We start from the raw sequence: 23,379 nt of genomic DNA, 5'->3' as shown, positions 1-23,379 counted from the left end.
ATCTTGCCAATGACTTAGTGTGTTGTTGCTTAATACTGAATGTGGTTTTTAAGCTCATACCCCTACCAATGATATTTTAAGTGATCTCAAACACTCATTTGTAACACTTGGTCAACTTACCACTGCCACAGCATCACTGGAGAGAACAGCCTGGGCATCCAGCACTGTATAGTAAGCTACATTGGTCATAATATAAATAATAGTCACAATTGGCATAGACACTGCAATAGCCAGGGGCAAGTTCCTGTAAGACAAAAAAAAAGATCAAAACTCCAAAACCCACAACTGCAGAAAAAGAAAAATTCCATTAGTAACAAATTGAAGTTATTTATTTGTATCATTTACAAGAGATATAAAAATAATGAAGCCAGTATAAAGATTTCAAAAAAGGTATCTCTGGAATCAGAGTTTGGATTCTTTTATAACTAGAAATTCTTATTTAGAAGACTGGAAAAAATCTGATTTTTATAGTAATGTAAAACCTAAATTATGTGTAAAAAGGGATTCTCAAATACTCTAACTTCAAGGTTTCCAGATCTGTAGTAAGAGCCTTCAAACTTACATGCTTTAAATTATTTCCTAATGTCCATGTTAATTACCACACTTAGAACCCAAGGAGGCAGAGCTCCAAGGTACTGTACTCCTTCTCCCTGGGGAATGGGACTGTCCTTACAGCACTTACTTCAGGAACTGATGCAGGGAGATTTATTAAACCAAACCTGTTCTTCTCATGTGCACTCAACACTGCAGAGAACAAACTAACTGGGCTGCACAACAGAGATGCAGATCTAAAATTGCTGCACAGCTATGAACTCCAGCACGTGGTGGATCTTACTAGCAAACACAAGTCTAGAAAGCTATACAAAAAAAAAAGTCAAGAGTAACAGGAAAACACTGCTAACCTTTAGATGTGAGCAGATAAGAGCTAACTGTGAGATAAACTCACAGCCCTAAGTGTGCAGCTCCACAGAAAAAAAACACAGAGCAGAAACAGATTTTTAATGTTAGGCTTTGGCTTCACTCAGCCTTATTCTCTCCTCAAACCTCGCAGGAACATTCAAACATTTCAAAAGGGGAAGCAGAACTGAAAGTGTTACTCTCACATTTGCCCAGTCTGAAAGCAAACACAGCAGGGTGACATTGATGTGCATTTGCCATGAATGTTGTTTTCAATAACAACAACAAAAAACCTCAAAAAATACTCAAGCCTAAAAATTATCAGTCTGATTAAAACTTTGAAAGTTTCCTCAAAAACTTCCTGAGGCCCAGAAGTCCAGCTGTTTCTGTCTGCTGCCATGGAAGCAGAAAAACAAACATACCCCACAGTCCTCCATATAAATCAGTAAATTAGTAACTGGGAGTTCTGACTTTTCTTTCAGGTTGCACACTCACAGTAAGAGACATGTGAATCCCAGCATAGAGAAGAAAAAGGAAAACTTTGAATTTAATTGAGAAATATTACACAATGTAACAAAAATCTGAAGTAGCATTTTAATGACTTTGCATCATCCAAGATTAATGCCAAGAGATGATGTCAAACCTAAATTGTGGATTGCAGCTTTTGGGTGGAGAAGCATTAAGACACTACCAATCCAGTGAATATGAAAAACATGTAATTCTTGTAGCAATTCTGCAGAAGTCTGGAATACCTAATTCCCAAGAACTGTCAATGCAGAAAGCTGAAATTTGAAGTTCACTTTACCAGCTACCATTCTACTAAGAATGAAGCTTGCATTAGGCACTGATACCTATTTAGAGCAAATGATTATGAAGAAATTTTTATCAGCTAAATATCCTGTGAGAAAAATTGTTTTTCAAAACAATACATCTAATAGAAGAGCTATCAAATTGATAACAAAGAACACTATACTAATTTTTAAAATAAGAAAAGGTATTGTAACAATACTCAAAGAAGGTTTTCAGCAGAAAAAAACATGAGTTGAAGGACCAAATTACTGATGAAAATACAGAATATACCTTCTGAATATGTGTATCAAATATTTGCAAGACGATTTAAAGAAACAAACTATTAATCTGGAACTCAATCTAACTAAAAACAGCTAAGCTTTTTTAGAGTTAAAGTACTTATCCACTATTTTAATAGATAAATTTCCTGGTTAGATAAATGCTCAGAATAAAATTCAATATCCAACATAGAAGAGAATAAACAGCAAAAGTCAGAATGAGTTGAGAGAACTAAAAAAACCCTCTCTTTCATTCTTTATCATTCAGCTATAGAGATCTGAGCTGTTTCTTATAATAGGATGTAAAAATTATCAAAGGGGATTCTATTCTAACATGAAGGTCTGCTCACAACTGGGTAAGGTTAGTTAGTCACACTTCTAGAACATAAATTAATGAAAAATATTAATATTCTTAAATATGAAATCAGAATGATTGCACAGATAAACACAGACAGCACTTCGGTATCTGTTCAACTGCAACACTGACACCTATTACAATAATTACTATCAACATCTTGAACTGAAAGCTTATCTAGCATTGAATCAGCATCCTGCAACCATCTACACTTATTTGTTCTTACGTTTTCATGTCTTTTTCACATTTAATGGAGTTTAGTAAATCTTTGCTAGTGGTCATCCACAGCCTCACCAGCAGAACAGTTCTACTAATTTCTGTGTAAGCTCAGAATTTATTAGTCAATAAAAGCCACAAATCCAGCAACTTGGGAACCATCCACATTTAGAAAGCTGAATTCATTTACCTTTCAGGGTTTTTGATTTCTTCTGTTACATAATTGAGTGTATCCCAGCCAGAGTAAGAAAACAAGGCGGAATATAACGCAAGGGAGATTTCTCCAATATCTGTAGAGGATCCGGCAAAAGAGTTCATAAAGTACCATGTGTGTCCTGTGTGGAAAAGGGGCAAGGAAGGACAGGATAATAAAATACAGTGAGTAATATTTTATTATGTAACAATTACAAAAATACCTCAGAAACTCTAATTCCTTCAAACCTGCTTAATAAGACCTTTTTTTTCCCAATTCTACTCCATGTTTTAGCCATGAAAATAAGCATGGCATTTAAAACTACTAAAAATTATGGACTGTATATGATATTGTTCTACAATTAAACACCTGGTTTGTCCACAGTGGCACAAAAAGTTCAGGAACATTAAGTTCAGACTAAGCTATTAATGATAGTACTCAGGTTAAGTGTGGGAGTTTATTACCTATCTATTTAGAAAATAACCCACTCTATTCTTCTATATCCTTTTAAATTTTCTAACTTTTAGCCTATGCAGAAAATAAAGATTACAAATTACTTTAGATAACTATGGCAAGAAAACCCCACATAAACACCTACATGGATGTTTAAGGTTTTGCTACTAAAAATAGAAAACTGAGAATAATTAACAGAAAACAAAGTATTACTGTTAAGATAAAATTTTTCCAAGTTAAAAGTGTATGTATGTTTCACTAGTACTTGTGAAAACTTGTGCCATCTTTAGACTTTAAGCAAGTCAAGTTCATCACAGTTTATATATTCAGACTATATATATAAAAATATACACAAAACCACCAAAAACAGAAAGGCAAGTTACTGCCCTATATTAAGCATCCTAAAGTGCTTAATGGATTAAAGCTGTACCATTAAAGCTGTACTATTTGAGGCCTCTAAAATATCTTTACTTATTTCTCTTCTCTACTTTTTATCCTAATGAGATGTTGCTACTCTCTTGGCACAGACATAGGTGGAGTAACTGCTGAGTTAGGAACAGAAAAAGGATACAATGTTCAGGAAATTAAGATATGAACAACCTCGATATCTAGACATCTACGATACAAGGGATGGGCAGATGTGCTAAGGATTAAACATGGTGCTAGCATATGCATATTCTTGATTAGTTCCCAGCAATTATCTTGCTCATAAACTTTTAACAATAACCTGTCAGAGCAAAGGGCATAAATTGTCACATTGACAGACCTTTATAGCAGCTCTAAAAGGTAACACACCAACAAATTCTTCCCCACGATGCCCAACACACACACTTTCTAATTCTCAATAGCTATAACAGCTCAGGCATTGAGTAAAAACAGAGCTGTAGCTTCAAAAATCTACCTACATATTCTTAGCACATCTGCGCTTTCAGACACTTACAGACTGCAGAGTCATCTTGTAAAAAAAAATAAAATAGATCTCACTGTAAAGTAGCACGTTCCTTAGAGAAATTTGTAACTTTCACCACTCCTACTGTATTTTTCTGTCGCTGTGTATTGCTATTTTCACTTCCTTTTTAATTCTGCACTGCAGGCTGTAAATAACACAACATTGCTGAGCAAACAATTACCTTTTTTTACCAAGTTCAAAGTCAACTGAGATATTCATCCTATCTCATGACACTGTTTCATGATAATGCCAAACATTGGTATTACTGGTATTTTCAAGGTGGCTGTATTATACTTTTTTTACTGAGGCATCTCATAAAACATACAGAGGTAGTTTACAATCTTTAGATCAGTCACTCAATTTAACTGATAAACACAAACCTTTGCTTTAATTTTACAAGCTTACCCTGGAATATTTCAATGAGTCCAGCGATGATGATGGCAATAAGAGCAAGAACTTTAGCGTAAGTAAATACATCCTGCACACGTGTGCCCCACTTAACATAGGCACAATTTATAAATGTTAGAAGACCTAGGGAAGGAAGAAAAAAGAAAAAATTACAAGACTATTTGCACAACACCCAGTTTAACTCATTTTTCAAAGCTTTTAATTGTAATCTAAATATGTACATACTCATTATACCAATACTTAGCTTAAACTAAGCCAAATACACATCAGTTCCAACAAAACAGCAGGAAACAGATGTTTTAAACAGTTTCATCGACAGAAGCAAAGACCTTCCTGCTCTCTGATTACATACCCACTTTCCTAATGTTACCCCTCCTCCGCTGTGCAACTTCCCTGAAATTCATTTCAATGTACCAATATTGTTCCAATAAATGAAACATCATCTAGAAATTCCTTTGGGCAAGCATAGTAAAAGTGTGTTTGAGAAGGTTTTTTCATGCTTCACTTTTAGGTTGAGGATGAATTCAACATGCATGGAGTAGCTGCAATGATAAGTATGGTTACAGGTGATTAAATTATTTTTTTCTAGTTCTACTGAACTGTATTATGACGAGACAACATATCAATTTTACAAGGGCATGCACTGAGAGGACAAGGGGTAATGGTTTTATCCAGAAATAAAGTAGATTAGATTAGATTAGATTAGATTAGATTAGGTGTCATGAAGACATTCTTCCATGTGAGGGTCATGAAGCACTGGCACGAGTTGCCCAGGGAAGCTGGGGGTGCCCCATGGGTGCCCCATTCCTGGAAGCATTCAGTGCCAGGCTGGATGGAGCTTGGAGTAGTTTGAAATAGTGGGATGTGTCCCTGCCCATGGCAGAGGGGTGGCACAAGATGATCTTCCAGGTCCCTTCCAACCTAAACCATTCTGAGGTTCTAAAGAGCAGATGCATTACAGCTAATACAACAGTAGCCTGGATTTTTACAAACTGGTAGAATGTAATGGGTATTCGGAGCGTATTTAATCCTCTATCCCAAAATAAATTAGTCAGACCTATTTCACAATATTGCAATGAAACTTGTAATGAGAACTTCAGATCTCACAAATATTTTGTAGCTGCTGACTAAACTTACTCACATGATCAAGCTCCCCAAGACATTTCTTAAAACTGTCAACACTTTGCTTTTGCATTCATTATCTTTCTCTGAAGTGGAGGACAACCTCTGCCTGAACTCAAGGGCTGTATACTGAATAGGATTCAGTATCTTCAGTATTCTTTCTTTAACAAAATCCTAATTTGGCACATAATTTTATTAGCCAAATTATCATTATATTATTGAAACTTCTGTATTGGAAACAGTATTTTCTCCAAATCTCAGTTTTCCCTCTAGCTAGTGAAAAAGTGTTTATATACTACTGTACTTTTTATCTCCACATAATTTTCTTGTACTGCATATTTTAAACAAGCATATGAATAAAAACAAAACTTGATTGTTTCAGGAGTAAGGTAGCAATAAAAAAATATTAAACAAAAAGATAGATATATTATTTCCTTTCCCATAACCCAAGAATAGTGTGATACCATAGAGATAAAAATGACCTTAGCACAGCTACCAAAGTGAAAACAGTAACTTTTAAAAGATAACAAAAGAAAGGTAATGATGGGACAAGTATGGCACTAACATGTTAGACAGTCTGGACAAGCTGGACAAGAGGTTCAACTGAGCATGGCAAGATGAGGGGGGGAAAAAAAACCTCAGTTGTATCACATTTCAAAAGTCAGGACTGCTGCAGCTCCCAAAGAGCCCTCAGGAAACAAAAACAACTCTGCTCAGTCTCTGCTCTTCAGTTTTAGTGACTGGAATATTTGCTTGCTGGGTTTATTTCAGCCACATTTTTAAAAGCGATTTTCACTGGGATTAATTATTATTAATGAGTTAAGGCTTGGCCTCTACTTCAGATGAAATGATACTCTGATACCTTATAAGGGAAAAAGAGAAAGTCAATCAATATTCAGAATAAGCCACATCTCTCTTTCTTTTGTTAAAAATGCTGTTTTCTTCAACTTAATTATTGTTCAGTCACTAAAAGTTTCTGAGAACTTTCAAGTCTAGTTCTGTAGCACCAGATGACACCCCACTGCCAAAATGATTGTCAAAGTAAGGCTGTATAACACAAAGACTGTTCTCACTCAAGCTCTAGTATTGCTGTTACTAAAAACTAAAAATCCCAACTAACAAAACCAAAAGTAGACTCCACAACAAACCCACCCAATCTCACATACAATCTGTACCTAACCAATGTGCAGACTTCCACTCCCAGCAGCTTCATTATTAAGGGAATAATCATATCCAGAGCTAGGGATGAGACAAACAACATCAGCGTGCCAGGACAGGGAGAAGTCTAAGCTTGAACAGCTAAATGAAGCTGTAGAGCAGGGGTGAGTCTTAGCATTGACACTTAAAGCAGGGCAGAACAAGCATTTGAACAATAAAACAGACTGTTAAAGTAAATTGTTCCACCTGCCTGAGAATGATCCTGCTGTCATGTGTCTCCATTAAAAAAAAAGAGGTGCTAAATCCTCTTCGTTAACAGTAAATGTAGAGGACATCAGTATTATTCTATACCTGCTATATAATAATTTTAATTGAATAACTTTGTCTTAATTTCTTGCTTTTTAATAAACTCCTTTTTATAAGGGCTAACTGTCCTCAGAGTGAGGGCATACCTTAAATGGAAGAGCAGATTCTCCCACACTCTTGAATTTGTGCCAAGATATCTTGGGACAATATCTGTTTAAGGAATGTGAACGTGACATTACAGGCCCTTCACTCATTTGGAAGGAAGGAGGGAACAGAACTGATTAAACTGACATTTCCTGGAAGAAGTTTGTGATTACTTTCCCCACTACCTCGACCTCAACCAGCATGTTAATGCTTTCACAACAGTAAAAAATAACAAAAATGGAAGAAGAAGCTGCAATCATCATACTGAGGTCAAATATCTGAAGCACATGCTACTGCTCTGTTGTTTCCCTTTTCTTATCCTTTTTAGACAACTCCAATAAGAGCTCTTCCAAAATATGCCTCAAAAAGGAGCCAGCTAGAAGCAGCAGATATCCTTGCAACATATTGTTGGCAGCAAAAGAGTCCAAGTTCTTGTTAGCTTTTTGATACCAAATCATGTCAATACAGGTGACAGGCTCCAGAGCACACTGCTATGGATCAGTAAATCACAAAGCATTGTCCTACAGACTTGATGAAATACAGTTTTCACTGTTTACTGGAAATGCTAAATATGTATATAAACACTTTTAATAGGAAACACCTAAAATTAAATAAGATACACATGATTCAATCATTCTTTTGATACAGCAGAACAGTGCTAGTTTGTGGGCAGATGTTCCTCTGTATTGACCAACAGAGCTGGCAATATGAATACAAGTATTTCAATAGTTTATATGCATGCAAAATTTCCACTTTTCAAAACAGCTTTACCACACATACTGCTGTACTGATGTTACAGTTAATCCTAAGTATAAAGAATAATCTTGAATGAACGATTTTTTGAAACCAGAGTAGTAACTGAACCATGTAATCGTTGAGACATTAAAACCAAACATTGGTTTGGTTGAGACATGCAAACCAAATTACACCAAAATTTATAGCATAAGAGCCATTCTGCAATAGCTCTTGACACCACACCAAGAGTATGCTGAGGTTTGATCTAAAATACCTCTCTCAAGGGAAAAAACTCTTTACACCCATTTTTGCCAGGGAAGTAAGCTTGGAAGAATTCAACACCTTTTTCTTCTTCCAAGTGAGAATATACTAATTCACTGACTGTACACCTGCAAGTTACTGATGTGCTGGAATTGTTCTTTTCCCCACTGTAACTCAAATCATTGCAGATGCAGCATGCAACAACTCTGAGTGTGGGTAAGATGCTTTAATGAAACATACCCTGAATAAAAACTTACCATAGTAAATTTCAAGAAATACTTACATTCACAAGCAGCTGCTAAGAGACGACAAGCCATATACGGAGGGTCACAGGTAGGGAAGAAAGGTTGAACTAGGTAGTTAGCAAAGGTGATGGCAATGATTGCCTGACTAGTTGGTTCAACAATTAGGAGTGAGGTCCACAAACGAATAAAAGCAATGAAGCTCCCAAAAGACTCCAAGATGTATGCATAGCTGGCTCCTGACTTTGTAATAGTGGTTCCAAGTTCAGCATAGCAGAGAGCTCCAAAAACTGAAAATACCCCTCCAATTGCCCAAATTATTAAAGACAATCCATAAGATTTGCTGTAGATGAGAACTCCTTTGGGAGAGACAAAGATACCTGAACCAATCATGTTGCCTACTATAAGGCTTATCCCATTTATTAAAGATATTTCTTTCTTCAGTTGCAATGTATTTTCTTCTCCATCCTTCTTTCTACTTCCATCTGTCCTTTCTGATTTCTTGACGGGGCTGTATTCAGCCAGTGAAATTTGTGATTTTGTAAAATCTGTCCTTTCTGCCATTGTGGAAAGACTGTGAATTCTCCACGACTCCAAATCACAATCTAAAACAAAATATAGACAGCTGAAATCATTATAAATTTTTTTATCCCATGACTTCCTTGCAAAATCTTCTTTCCACATTTTTACCCCATGATTTACAAGCATGAATTAAGTTATTTCCTTTTGTTGCTTCATGTTTGTTTTTTGGTTTTTTTTTTACACGAAGTCAAATTCATGCATAGTTAAACAGCAGAACCAACACAGACAAACCAAGAGACAAATTCCTATTTAACTCAGGATGAGAGAGGAACTTCTACCATTAGGAAAACAAACAAACAAAACTATAGGGAAGACATAATTAAAGGAATCTTATCTTGAGAAGACCAGAAGAACAGAAAGAAGAACAATGAGATGCTATAGAAACATTAAGCACCACAAGACTAAGATGGAAGTTCTAAGCATGAACACAGATGTATTGCAATACTAAAAATACCAATGCAATTACTGTGCTTACACAGGTAATTTGTGAGTGATCTAGTAATGTTATCAGTGCAGGAGGGCTTTTGCTAAGGGCTATAGGCACAGGTAGTCACTCCACAATGCCCTTGAGCCAGCCCTTGACTTCTGACACCACAGTTTGCTCCCTCCCCAGAGCTGTTTCCAGATCTCACTGCCTCCTGACTCAGTTATCTGGAAGTACAGACTGTACATAAAAACTCTAAGCAGTTTCAATCCAAATTGCTCCATCAGCAGTTGTATTTAATTAAGTTGTATTTGTATCTAAGGACATAGAAATTAACGTCTTTCGTCTGCTTCAGAACTGACAGACTGGAAAAGAGCCACCTTCTTCCCAAGTCTCCAGGAAATGCTGCCATGCCTTCCAAAAGCAAGTTACTACTAATAAAACCTCTTAACTCAAGAAGACATTGATAATTCTAAATAAGATCCATTAGAATAATTTAACACAAATTTAAGATTACTATCTTATCACCTGCACAAAGAATAGGTCCTACATATCTATCAGAATTAATTTCACAACTATTCATTTGCCATGCCCCTGATTAAACCTTTAGTGTATACTTCAGCCATTTACTATAGAATAGAGAAAAACTGAAAATCTGGGTCAATTAGAATAAAGCAGCTAATCCAGTGTGGGGTGGATTTTGTGCTTTTTTTGGAGGTAACACTACAAAACGCTTCTTGTAAAACTTTTTACAAAAGATTTTCTAACTGCAACAAACTTGTCAACTGAAAGAACAAAGAACCTGAACATGGGAATTTTGAAAGGTCAATATGCAGTCACCCAAACTACCTGTGCATCTTGTAACATATGAACATACAAGCTCTTGCAGGCACACCTTTCTGGAGTGAATACTCCTTCTTTATCATAAAGCAAACACCTGTATACTAAAGCACAGAAAATCTGACCTGACATTCCTGAACTAGAATGAAAATGTGAAAATTATAAAGATTATTTACAATAAATTAAAAAATAACCTCTACTGAAATAAAGTAAAAAATTTTTATCAAAAAATATTACATCACTCATCTCCAACTCATGAATCTTTAGAGACTGTGTTCTTTTAAATAACACAAAGGGAGATCCTCAATCTGTTTAGTAGGATTCCTTCTGATTTATTTTCCCCTCCATACTCCAAATAAACACTTTAAAGATGCTTAATTACTAAACACACGTTTTGTCATTTATACGAGACAACATCTAGTATTACAGATGCATCAGAAGACATCAAATTTCACACTTATAATTAGAAAAAAATTTTTCAAACTTCCAGAAACTAATAACTGCCATTTTAGAACTTAAAAGCTTGAGTATTATGAGACACCTCCAACAAAATTAAATTTACTAGAAGAGAGGCATCCCCACAGTTTCTACAGATGAATGTCAGCAAAATGCAAAGGAAAAGCAAAGTAAATTTATCACACCAGTTTTTACCTGTTTCTCTTTTTATTTACTCTTCCATCTATCTTGTGCCAAATTCATTTGCAGTCAAATTAATTTTGTTCATGGGGTAGTAGAGCTAAGTCTCCAAAAATATGTGTGCTCTAAAAATTCACAACATTATTTGTTTGCTTTACAAGAGGAAGTTATTATCTGCAATTGCACACAATCATTAATCAATTATAAATATGATGCAATCATCAGAAAGCTCTGCAAAACAGCAGAACAAATAATCAAAGCAGATGTTTTCATGATTAATTTGCCTGTAAGAAGTGGATTTTAAAGAACACTTGCGACACTTGTATAAAAATATCATTCAATTCCAAACTAAGTCTTTCCATTTCTATGAAAAGAACTTGGGACAGGACACTAGCTGCAAATGTTTTTCAGAAGGCAATTCACCCTGAACAAATGTCAACGGAAGGAACAAGAATACTACAGCTACTATTATGACATCCAACTGCCATTTGAAAACATGCCCTGTTCATTTTCAGCCCTTACTGCAAAAGGACAAAACTGCATAAATACGTTAAGAGCTGATCACAAATGTAAAACACTGTTTTGGTGGTAACTGCACAGCTTTATGATGCCTAACTTAAATATCCTAATCATCATTCCTATTTCCATCTGAACACCCTCCAAAGTATAAACTGATCAGAAGCATTCACACATTACTTGGAATACTCATGCATTTTGATGATCTAAGTCAATTGAAAAATTCAAATAACATCAAACCTGGTGTGTTAATGCAGAGCCAGTTTTGCACAAACAGAAACCATGATTTACCTCATGGTCTGGAGTTCAGAGGGGCATTTAATTACCTGCGTTCAAGTGCCTCCACCTCAATTAGCAGCACATGACTGCAGTTTTATAGAGTTTTGTTACTGATGACCTTGACTGTTTTTTGCCCTACTATCTCCACCCAGGAAAGAACAACCACAGTATCTCTCAACCTAGCTTGTTTTGTCCCCCAGTTCTCCTTCTTTCCCTCCGAGCCTGCTTTTGTTATTCCCCATTTTGGGAATATGATAACAGCTATGATTTGCTTTGAAGGTGTGTACAACAGCTCACTGAAGATTGGATACTTCATTCTGTTCTCTAGTCTTGTTTGTTTTATGTGCCTTTTAAAGCCTTCAGGGCAGGAATTGCTTATTTGCCTGAGTCACGTGATGAGTTATACCACCTCTGACAAAACTCTGGCAGGTTTTTTCTTTCAAGTAGTTCACTTAATTTTAAGTGAAATCAGAATCTGCAGCTTTGACCAACTGGAAAAAAAACTTACCAAGGAAGAGGGCAAGCAGAGACTAGAGAAAACTGGAGCTATGTCAGCGAAAAAACACAAATGTTAAAACCCATGATTCTGCCACAAGATCATTATTTCAGTGGAAACAGAAGAGAGACTTGGAGGAGAACCAGAGACAAACAGTATACAGTTTTAATACACAATAATCCTAATATACTGCAGCTAAAAATACTATCAGAACAATCTCTAACACTGTCAAAGTCAGACACGAGTGTCTAATGCAGGGTTCTGCCTTCACACAAGCTAAACCAACATATGGATTTCCTCATCACTCACCCTTGTGCAACAGTGTCTTCAACTTTTTTTTTTGCTGATCACTGCAGATGTGAAGAGTCATTTTGCTGATATATGTAGATTTTTTTTTTTCACTGAAATGACTGCTATTGATAGAAAGTTATGATAAGAAACCAGAGCAGTTATCTGAAGCCAGTGATCATTTCACTGTTTCATCAAAATATATCTTTTGGTAAGACCTATCATATTGCAACCAGGTACCAGAGGAGCTGATGGCAGGTTAACATGCAATTAGCAATGTACCAATACTGCATTACAGGGTAGCCCTTCTTTAAGGGGAGGGAAAGAGGAACCATCTGTCAAGATCCCCTTTCTCCCACTGAGCAGAACAGACACCAGTTGCTCGACCTGGGATGAACCTGCTAGTGATTTATGACCAAGGTGAAGTACCAAATTGCTAAACATTTACTGTGTTTGCTGTGCTTTTATACAATACCCACTCATCAGCAAAGATTTCTGGTGTTCTTGCTTCTGTCTTGTTTAGTTCTTGATTGCATAAAACAATTCTCATTGTTGCACAGCTTTACATACACACTTTGGCTATTCACATATACCAGATGTAAAACTCCTATTTCTGAACATAATGACTGGCCCTACGAGCAAGATTCAAGATTGCTCTTTGTAGGCAAACAGCATCAAAGTCTCCAGGCACCAACACAGCAAAGGCTGAAAGTCTCAGAAACACTTATTATACATTGCAATGTATATATTTAGGCACCTCACAGTCTGAACATTTACATGGGAAAGGCTCACAGCTTGTCTAGGGGATGTTTTTTCTGGTGAGAGAACAATATATATATACCACATATATGCTTAACAGACAGGAAGCCTGTGCAACAAAAACAATTCCCAGTAAAGATGTGATCTGTTCAACCAGCTCTTTTGTGCCTGCATATACAAACCCACCGTCTTCAGCACAATAAAAAAAAATCCTATCAACAAACTTTTTATCAAATAGCATTAGTTGTAGCATTCGTTTTTTTTAAAAAAAGGACAAGGTATGTTTGTCAAGTAAAAAAGCATGAAAGAGAAGTTACTATGACAGTTTTTTTAACTTGATAGTTTATCAGAGGGTAGTAAGCAATATTTTCGTATTTCCAAGGAAACAAACAGAAGTAAGCTCTTTGATCAGTCTTGATTTAGGCTGGGAGAGCACGAAGCTGCTGCAGTGAGAGGAACATCTGGTGAATTTTATACAAGGCCCAGATAAAGACAGAAGGAACAACAGTTTGTTAAAGTAATTCACCTTATTTTTCATGCTGGAGCAGAAAAGCAGAAACCTCCTAAAAAGGGGGGAAATTACGCCAAAAGGCACATGCTACACCCATGTGTACTCTTTAGGTGGCACTGATCAGATAGCAGTTAATACACTGAAAAACACATAAAACAATGAAAATCACCGCTGAACTCCAGCAAGCAAAGGTGCGCTGACCTGAGGGTCTCACAAACCCAGTTCAGTGCCGTGCCAGGGCTCGCTAGCAGAGCAGTACCTGCACCCAGCACCGAAAAGCCCTAAAGCACACGTGGCTTCCCAAAGCCACCCCGAGTCGCCATAAGCGGGACCCGGGGCTGTGGCGGCGGCCGGGGGATCATCCGCAGAGCTGTCACTGCTCTGCCAGGCCGCTCCGCTCCCCACGGGCGGCGGGGACCCTCTTTCTCCTTAGAAAATAAGCGAGGTTCACACAGATTGCGAGCCTTGCGGACAGCCCCGGGAAGGAAGTGGCTGCAGGCACTCGCCTCAGAAGAGGGCTGTCAGAGTCTGGGCGCCTTTTAAAAACAATACAGAAACACATACGGCATTTATCTTGCCAGCACCGCGCACTTGCAGCAGCCCGGGTTGCCAAAGCCGCCGCCCCAGATGCTCAGCAAGGCGAGCGCTGCCGCCAGCAGTGCCTGCGCTGAGGCCGCTCCCAGCCCGCCTTCCCTCAAGGTGAAGGGAGCAAAAGGAGAGCGCGGAAGGAAGCCGAAACCTCACCCGGGCTGCGCCTGCCGGAACCGCGTTTCCTCCGCTGCCGCGGAGCTGTCTCGGGATGCTCCCGCCCGTTGCCACCCGACACCGATGGCGGCCCCTCCGCCCCGCCCCCCGGGCCGGCACCGCCGCGGCCTGCCCGCCCATCGCCCCCGTCCCCGCCTCCCTCCCGCCTCTGCCGGCGGCGCGCAGCCGCTACCTCCCGCCTGGGCTCCCCGAGGGAGAAGCCGCCGGGAGCCCCCCGGCTCCGCGGGGGTTGCGCGGGACTGTGCGGCACCCGCTGGTGCGCAGGGAGGTGTTTGCAGGGCCGGAGCTGCCCCCTGCCCCGCGGCGTTCGCGCCGGCCCCTCCGCTACCGCGGGGTGAGGAGAGCCGCCGCCGCCGCCTGTCCCGCCGGAGCGGGGCACCAGCAGCCTCCCGCTGCCCCGGGAGGGCAGGACGGAGAGGAGCCCTAGCTGACAGTACGGCTCTCCCGCAGGGACAGGCACGGCGCCTTCCCCGGGCCGGGCCGGGGCCCTGCCTCGCCCCGCGCTCCCTCATCGCCTCGGCCGCACGGAGCTCTCGTGAAGCCGCGGGCGCGCTGCACAAAGTCACATCCGCATGAGTTACACCCGCATGAGTTACACCTGAAAGATCTGAGGGTCCTGAGAGGGTGGAAACACGAAAATCTGGTGATATTTTGGGTGTCCACTGCATAGGTGCTATACGCCGTTCATAGGAGATAAGGAAAAGAAAATAGAACGGTACCATTGGTGTATTCCAGCCTCCAAGAGGGGCTTAGCTACACCCAAAATTTGGCTCCGTTAAAACACATGTAATGGACTGACCAGAATCGGGATTAAAAGTGCCCCATGGTGCCTGTGTGTAACAGTAAGGAATTGGCCATTCAGCAGATCTCTCTGGGGTCTAATGAAAGCTTTCTTGTCTTCCTCTAACAGATTAATATTTTTAACCTATCAAAGCCAATGAACCCCGGGCCGCAGCCCCTTCTTAATGTTCTTTTATTGCCTTTTTGCTGCTCCCTGCGAGGCAAAGGGAAGGTCAGTGCCTCAAAAGACAGCAGGGCTCAGGAGGCATGATAATCTCACTCTAAACAATTTAATTACTCCTCCATTCCCTGGTCCAAGGTTATTATCTACCATCTGACACAGATAAGCCAGAGATGAAGTTTTTCAAGAGGGTAAAAATCTTAGGGGCAAATAAAAATCATAAGGCCATAAAAAAATAGGCAAAGGCAAACTATGCACTGTAATACCCATAAATGTGCTAGTAAATGCAATAGTGGAGTCTAATTCTATTGCCACAAGGCTTGCATTTCTGATTTCCATTCTGCTTCCTCTCTCAAAGGTTGTGTGTTTTATCAAGGAGTTGTTTTCCTTCGTTGTCACAGAGACAATCGGGCTACCAAGCAACTGCTGTGCTCATCTATATCTCCAGATATTCATGACATTGTGTTTGGATAAAAACAAATTAAGCAAGTATGGGTTTTTTTTTTTGTTAAAAGTTGGCTTTTTAAGTGCACATGAAGAAGATAATTACGTTAGACTTTATTTCTGATCTATAAAGCACTATAGCAAAGTAAACCCTCATTGGCAGGAGCCTGATCATCTCAGCTCTTTAATTATGTTTTGTCTCAACTCTTTGTTTGGTTTTTGTCAAGCACAAACTATACTAAATCTATTACCTGCTAAAGCTACTGGCAGTGTTGCAAAGCAGCAAACAAAACCAGTCTGCTGCCTTCTGGGAGCTTAACAGCCCTGATAGGCGACTTCTTTGTTTTGAAGCCACTTACACAGCACTGACAGAAGATAAAAACATAGATGACATCTGCAGAATATAATCAAATCCTTACAATATGAAAGTGATGGTTGTTGCAAAGATAATATGAAACATAAAGCAGTCATTAGGTGGTAATAGTGTTTAGTCATTCTACAAATGTGCTGGTTGCCTGTGATCTATAGTACAGGATTTTCAGGTAGATGGGTATTTGCAGCAGTTGTCTCACACATTAATCAAAAAGTGGATTGAGTGTGAATGTAAAAGATGCAGCTGATTTCAGTTGTTGCTAGACTGCATTTCAAATGCTCTCGTGATTGAATCTACTGTAGACAGCATTCACTACTCAAAAGGGATATATAAAATGTGAACTAATTATAAAATTGCCTTTAGGAACAAGAAATAGATGAAAACTAACAAGGCAGAGGAAACTAATTATTAGGCATATACTGGAAGTATAGAGAATATTTTAATTTTAAACTTTGAAAAATATTTATTAGAAAAAGTGCCCATTTGAGGGTTTAAAAATAAAAGTTCACCACCTGAATTATGAGAACTTAAAACACTGTAGACATTGGTATGAGAGATCATAAGGCTAGACCATGCTTCTGAAATGTTTGCAAGCTAGCAGAAGCAAACCTCAGAATAATCGTCCAGGTAGATATTTTTGTTCATTTTGGTAAGGTTCATATTTTATAAATGGCTTTTTCCATTTTACTATGGAAGTGAAATGTAAGTCTGGACTCCTTTATTTCTTCTCTTGTTACAGATTACATTATTTTATGGCTCTTCCCTGATGCTCCATAAATAGCCACTGGTAAGTAATGTTTATACAGAAGTGTGTATTCTCTAAATGCTAGCAGACAAAAACAGCTTAAAAAGATTTTGTTTCCACTAGGGTTTTATCTGATACTAATTTAATCAAGTTAAGATCTTATCTCCTTCAGCTAATGACAGCAAAGCCAGAGGAGTTTTGGTTAAGTCTGTGAGTTTTTCCCTATCTGCTTTTTGTGTCTGACTAATACTGCCACTTAGATGCATCTTAGAAAATGTAATTCAACTCAAAAAGCTTGAAGAAAAAACCGATTAAATACTCCTGAGCAAACCAAATTGAAATAGCATCAGATTACAGGAGATCAAATCCACACGATATTCATTAATGGTTTTAGAACATGGCAAAACCAATATAACAAAAATTGCTATTATATCTAAGGGAATTTGGAACCTTATACATCAGCTTTGTGCTTGTTCACATGTTCATTCTGGTGAGTTTAAGCATATCCTTACAGCATAAGTCCCCCAAGAATGTGTTGCTCATGCATTTAATTAATGAAAGAATGAGCGTGCACTGAGCTCCTTAAGGTCAGCACTGAAGGGGTGCTGTGTAAATGTAAGTAGTACTCACTGCAGCTTGGAACTTAGGATGGAAATATTGCTTCCAGTCATGTGTTTCATGGTTTATGCTGGCTCCTTCTGGTATTCTACCATACAGAATGAGTTCTGGGACCACTTTGATGTTTATTTTGAAGTGTACATTCTGTGGACACAGGAGTTATTCACAGAGGTCATGAAATTATTCAGGACAGTAAATCTGGGAGTTTAGCCAGATCCACCAAATGCAAATTTTTATAAGTACTTAAAAGCAGAGATTATTTTTGGTAGTTTTTCAACCTTAATAATTTCAAACAACAAACACAGTATCAACCATGTATTTCAGGAGACAGAATCAGTTAAAAAATAAATGGAAGTGCACCTGTTTCTTTTCTTTGGTTAAAGCTGGGTGACTTTATTTACAAAAACAAATTCACTGATCCTTTGCCCTTTTTTTTACCTTCATCTTTCCATCATACAAATTTCTGTGGTAGCTGGTTTAAGCAGGTACAGATGTGAGTGACTACAACCACCAATGTGCTATGCAATTAAAGGGAAAGGTCTAAGTTTAGGCTTCTATAACCTTCCCCTACTCCAGTAGCCTTCAGCATTTCTGGGGCTGGCACTTGCCCAGCCAGTGAGGCAGTTCTGCTCACTAAGCTGGCAGAAAACAATACATCTACAAAGGCTGGATCTTAAGTATCATAATCACAAAAGTACAAATGTAGAGTAAGCTAGGAGCAGAGGAAGGGGGAGTAGAAAATATCTCTTTAAGGAACAGAAACTGTGGGATGTCTCTGTCTTGTCCAACTGCAGTTATTTAAATACTTTGAAGATTAACATTAGTCCTTCTTTTGGAAAGCTTAGCTTCCCCATACTGATGTTTTTTTAAGACAGATTGTAAAATAATCTTTGATATCCCATCTTTTAATTTTATTTGTCCTATCTGGTTTCTGTTGCCTTTCAGGTATCTTTTTCTTTTCACTGCCTTATCTACTCTCACCAAAATTTATTATTTGCTTACACATATCTTTGTTGCACGTTATTGCAAGCCATTTCTGTTCAGTGCTGTGCATGCTGCAAAGCAGAAGTGGGAATAGATATCTTCTAAAACTTGGAGAAGTTTTCAAATGTTACTTTTGCTAGGAGGGCAAAGAAACAGCAGCAAAAATATCCCCATCTTCAGGTAAACTTCAAAGGTCTCCAGGACTCTTTTATCACTATTTTGATTAATGTCACAAACTTTATATTTTAATTTTACATTTCTCTTGCTCATGTAATCTTCTGTATTGCAAGGAGAATGTGCAGTACATCAAGTTTTTCCTGGTAAAATTTGGGGGGTTATTTGGAAAAAGTAGTCTTTGTACATATACTTGTTTTAAAGCAGATGGTTTGACTTAATGTTTTAGATAACTAAATCATTCAGCTTTAGACCCTACCCTTTGATTATACAAATTGTCTTATCTGTGTTGAATTAATCTCATGATCATCTGGCTTCTTATTAAAGAGAGTGAGTTAATCACAGTCTTCGTTTTCCTGGAAACATCACGGGAGTTAAAATCATTGTTTCACAAGTCTTATAACACTGCAGGGATTTTTAAAGGTAATGCTGTTTGTCCATGTCTATTTTGAAGGCTATTAAAAGTGATTATGTATAAAAACAAACTGAGGAGGATTTGTAGCTGCAAAAAATAGCATCTTAAGAGTAAGTATTTTTTTCTTGTTTCAGGTCCCAAATCAGGGTACTATGATTGAAGATTATGAAGTTCTTAGTTATAATGTTTGTAAGCCAATTCAACAGCATTTAAATAAATTTCTTCTGGATGAGACTGTTTAAAGACAGTTTAAAGGGTTGTTCTTTTATCTAAAGCAACTCTGGCCTTCTAATACAACTGCTCAGACTTTCTTCAAAGCAGTGAAATTGCTTTCTGTTATAGATTCCCCTATATTATTATCAGTCCTTTGTTGATATACTTGTGGTACCTGTCTCTCTCTCTCTCTGATTAGAAGCAGGAATGTGGAACTTACAAGACTCTGATCTTACTCGGCAGTAGTTACATTGACACTTTTTGCAAGCAGCTGGTTACTAGAGGCTGAAGCCAATGTCATCATTTTGTTTGTATTATCGTGCTGAGTCCAAACTTTGCCATTTAAATACAACCAGATGTTCCTTAGCAGAGGCACTTTGAAAGCAGCATGTTACATACAGCCCCATCAGTGCTGATCCCACTCTTCCATCTTTGCTTTCTGTGCACTCCTGTTACTTTTCTCTTAATTACTGAATTACCCTGAAACACTTGTACAATACAAATAAACTTGGACCTTTAATAGAAGTTTTCTGCTATTTTATTTAGAGAACTTATAATAACACAATACTTTACAGTGTAGGAACAGTTGTTGGATGAACATAAGTAAGGACAACTTTAATTGCCTAAACATTCAGACTTCTGAGGGACACTGTAATTGCATTTGATCCAAGTTTAGGTTGCCTTTAAAAGTAAAGTTTTCCAAAAATAATTTCAAATACTTTTCTGTGTGGATTCTACACAGTGTGTGCTAATCAAATATGCCAATGCATGTTGATCTCATACATTTTGCCTCTAAGGAGAACAGACTTGTGTGCATGTGGTAAGAGTGACAAATAAGTTCTAATTAACAAGCTTTGTAAAAGAAAGAAAACCGTGTTGTTGCACAAATATAAGATCAGAACAACTTTGAAGTTTTCACTTAAGTTCTTGCCCAAGATTACACATTCCATGAGGAAGATTTTCAGGATGTCTCACTATTTAAAAGTACACCTTAATAATTGAGATTTATAATATCTCAATGCTAAAAGAGTCTTTAAGAGTAGAGATTTATTGCTAGTCCATTTGCCTTTGCAGTAAATAGGATAGACCTACTAATGCATTTAGTCTTTTTTCTGCCAGCATAGTTGTTCCACTTTCAAATCTATTCTTTGCTTTATTAGAAGGCATCCAGCCCTAAAATTAAAATGATGGTTTACTTTGCTAACTTTTAGAAATTATTTCTCAGCAGGCTATTTTGGGTGAGTGTTTTGCACTTTGCTCCTTTGTTCCCCACTTGGCTCTTGATTACTTGGTGTGTGCAGTGTCCCACAGAGCAAATCGTAGTGGACTAATTAAGAACTACCAAGAGTTTCCCAAGTTATGCAAGATCCCCAGAACTATGAAAAGCCTTTTCAGCTTCCCAGTCACATACTGTGAAGTGCCATAAATCAAACTTTTGAAAACACTGAAAGCTGTGCTTCAGACACTTACGGGTATACTTTAGTTCCTGAAGAAAGTATTTACTTTTGTTAAAGTTTACTGCTCGGTTTTTTAGTACTATTTTTTCTTGGTTGAAATCCCACAGGCTATGAACCTTCTGAATACCAGTAACATTTTTTAATGACACATGATCACTTATTGGTGACGTTGGTGACATTATTGTCTTTACTTTTACATGAGTATGGGAGAATTGGTGAAGTGAGAGCAAACAGTTGGGCTTTAGTGTTAGAGCTTAGGCAGGAGGATAAAGGAAACTAAACCTCCCGTGTCATATTACACTCTGGAGGTCAGGGAGTTATTTTTACCTCAGTGTCACTACTATGGGAAAATGTGGAAGACCTCAACTTATGTTGAAACTATAGGAGCTGGCCAAGTTATTTGTTAAGATGGGTCATAGTGTCATCTTGTGCAACAAATGTTATGGTTGGAGTCCTGCAAGTGTCCTCACCCTGCACATCTGTCACTTGGTCATGTAGGTTGCTCAGTGTCACACTACATGAAAAACTCTGTATTTGTCCTTACTGAAAAGCACAAATTTTATTATTAGATTTTTTAGATTAGGTGGTTGTACTGAAACAATTTTGAGGCAGCTACATTGCATGCTGCTGGAGTTAAATCCAATGTATAGCATACAGTAAAATTACAGCTGGGAAATTCTGATGGTTGCCTTTTATTTTGTTTCCTTTGTCCAAGAAAAACATCTGTGATTAAATAGCCAGCTATAAAAACAAACAAGAAAAACCCAGTCTACATGCCCAAGCATATCTTGAAGTGTCAAATCTGGAGTGCTCCTTTCCCTCTGCAGCTGTGTCTGTGCACAGTAACTGGTGCAGTTAATTTGCACTGTTTCAAGCAGGAGAGCCTGGCCAAAGGACAGGTGCTTCTTCTCTTGCTACTGAAGATGGACATAAAGAACACTGAACAAGAAATGACAGCTTTCACTGATGGGGTCTATTTGGGCAAAGAGGCTGACAGTTACCATGAGATTTAAACCAAAATAAATAGTGTCAGACTAGCTAAGAATGCAGTGGACTTGACAGTATTAGGTTTACGGTTAGACTCATTGTTCTTAAATGTCTTTTCGATCTAAATGCTTCTCTGATTTTAAGAATTAATTAAATTGCTATATTAATATGCTAGTAAGTGGAATACAGGGAAATATTCTTACCAAACACATCAAAATGCAGCAGCTGAGGAGTTAAAATACTATTATATATCTTGTAAAAAATTAAATGCAATTTTAGATTAGAAAGACATAATATAAAACAGCATCCAAATCTCTTCTCTCTTGTACATTTCATGAATTCTCTATCTAAGTGAGAGTTTTCTTTAAACAAATAAATCTGTGGGTTTGAATACCAGCATATGATCGATTGCAGTGGAGAGAAAAGTTTTTGCCAGAGTTGCCAGACTGCATTTGAAACCAGCTCTGCAGGAGTCAAAGCAGAAGGGAGGAGAGCAGAGCAAAGCCTTGTTTTGCAGAAAGCCTCCCTGAGTTGAAGTACTTATTAGATTGTAAATCTTCTAGTCTCATAGTGTTTAATAAAACCTGTCTGTGACATGCAGTCTATCAGAAAAACAATCTAATTTCTGTGCGAGGTCATACCCGTTCAGCATGAGTAACGACCTAATTTTTTTTCTGTTATTTTGTTTGAATTTTAACATTATATGTCATAAGGAGTTCTTTTTTAATGTTCCTGTGGTTTCATGTGAAAAGAGGAAAGAAAATACATGAATGTGAAGTAGGTCTCCCAGCAAACGTTTAATGGACTGACAGAAATCTTGCTTGATAAAGATTGCATTTTAATAAAAATGGAAACATTTGAGAGAAGATGATCAACCATGATCTGCTGAGAAGAAAAAATGTAAGAGAGCCTTATTTTCTTTTAAGAATTCATAGCAACTGTAAAGGGTGGAAATAGTCTCCAGGGCTCTTTAAGTCAAGTTATCTCTATTCCATTGTCCTGACAGCTGACCTGCTAACAGGCTCATGACTTCACAGGTAAGTGTTAGTGGAATTGTGTTAGTGATTGAGTTACAGGGCAGTTATAAATATTCATGCTATTTAGCTCCAAGCAAAAACACGTTTGTTTTTCCCTTAAATAATTTCAAATGTTTATAACTTGCATAAATAAATTGAACAGGCTGAGGGAGAAGGTTTAGTAAATCATTGCTGTTTGCATGAATTTTGTCAGCTAAAGAACTCTTGATCAGGTAAAAGAAAGCTCTGTGAATATTGCTGATTTCTCTGGGTATGGGGAAGGAGCCTGTCCTCATGATGGCCTTTAAATTTTCTTCAAGCTCCTGCTTGAAAGTCAGTCCAGAATGACAAAGCACAAGAACAGACCATGTGCTCTCTTTCCTCACTGCA

At 38.0% G+C, this 23,379-nt stretch overlaps 1 protein-coding gene and 1 long non-coding RNA gene across 5 annotated transcripts in view; one reads left to right on the top strand and one right to left on the bottom strand.

Annotated features, from left to right (window-relative positions):
• The window catches only part of SLC7A6 (solute carrier family 7 member 6), a 29,535-nt gene extending 14,588 nt beyond the window's left edge, over positions 1-14,947 (bottom strand). Inside the window, exons 1-6 of one of the 3 annotated variants that reach the window (XM_079316563.1) lie at positions 14,807-14,947; positions 14,617-14,710; positions 8,548-9,111; positions 4,536-4,661; positions 2,726-2,870; positions 121-244 (exon numbers count right to left, since the gene is read on the bottom strand). In XM_079316563.1, coding sequence (XP_079172689.1) covers positions 121-244; positions 2,726-2,870; positions 4,536-4,661; positions 8,548-9,070 — 918 coding nt within the window. In that variant the 5' untranslated portion in view covers positions 9,071-9,111; positions 14,617-14,710; positions 14,807-14,947. Of the gene's footprint in view, positions 1-120; positions 245-2,725; positions 2,871-4,535; positions 4,662-8,547; positions 9,112-9,642; positions 11,051-14,581; positions 14,711-14,806 lie in introns of those variants that run through there. The other 2 variants (XM_079316562.1, XM_079316564.1) reach the window with 2 other exon arrangements.
• Positions 14,811-19,559, top strand: LOC306807221. Of its 2 annotated transcripts, none has more exons than XR_013775665.1 (3): positions 14,811-14,936; positions 17,120-17,167; positions 19,451-19,559. It is a non-coding gene; the product is annotated as an uncharacterized lncRNA (long non-coding RNA). The 2 variants fall into 2 exon arrangements; XR_013775666.1 differs by lacking the exon at positions 14,811-14,936 and adding an exon at positions 15,534-17,029.
• The last annotated feature ends 3,820 nt before the right edge of the window (positions 19,560-23,379 follow it).

This window comes from Erithacus rubecula (assembly GCF_903797595.1).
Source record: "Erithacus rubecula genome assembly, chromosome: 12".
NCBI classification, from domain to species: domain Eukaryota; kingdom Metazoa; phylum Chordata; class Aves; order Passeriformes; family Muscicapidae; genus Erithacus; species Erithacus rubecula.
This window is presented reverse-complemented; position numbering and strand designations above follow the sequence as displayed.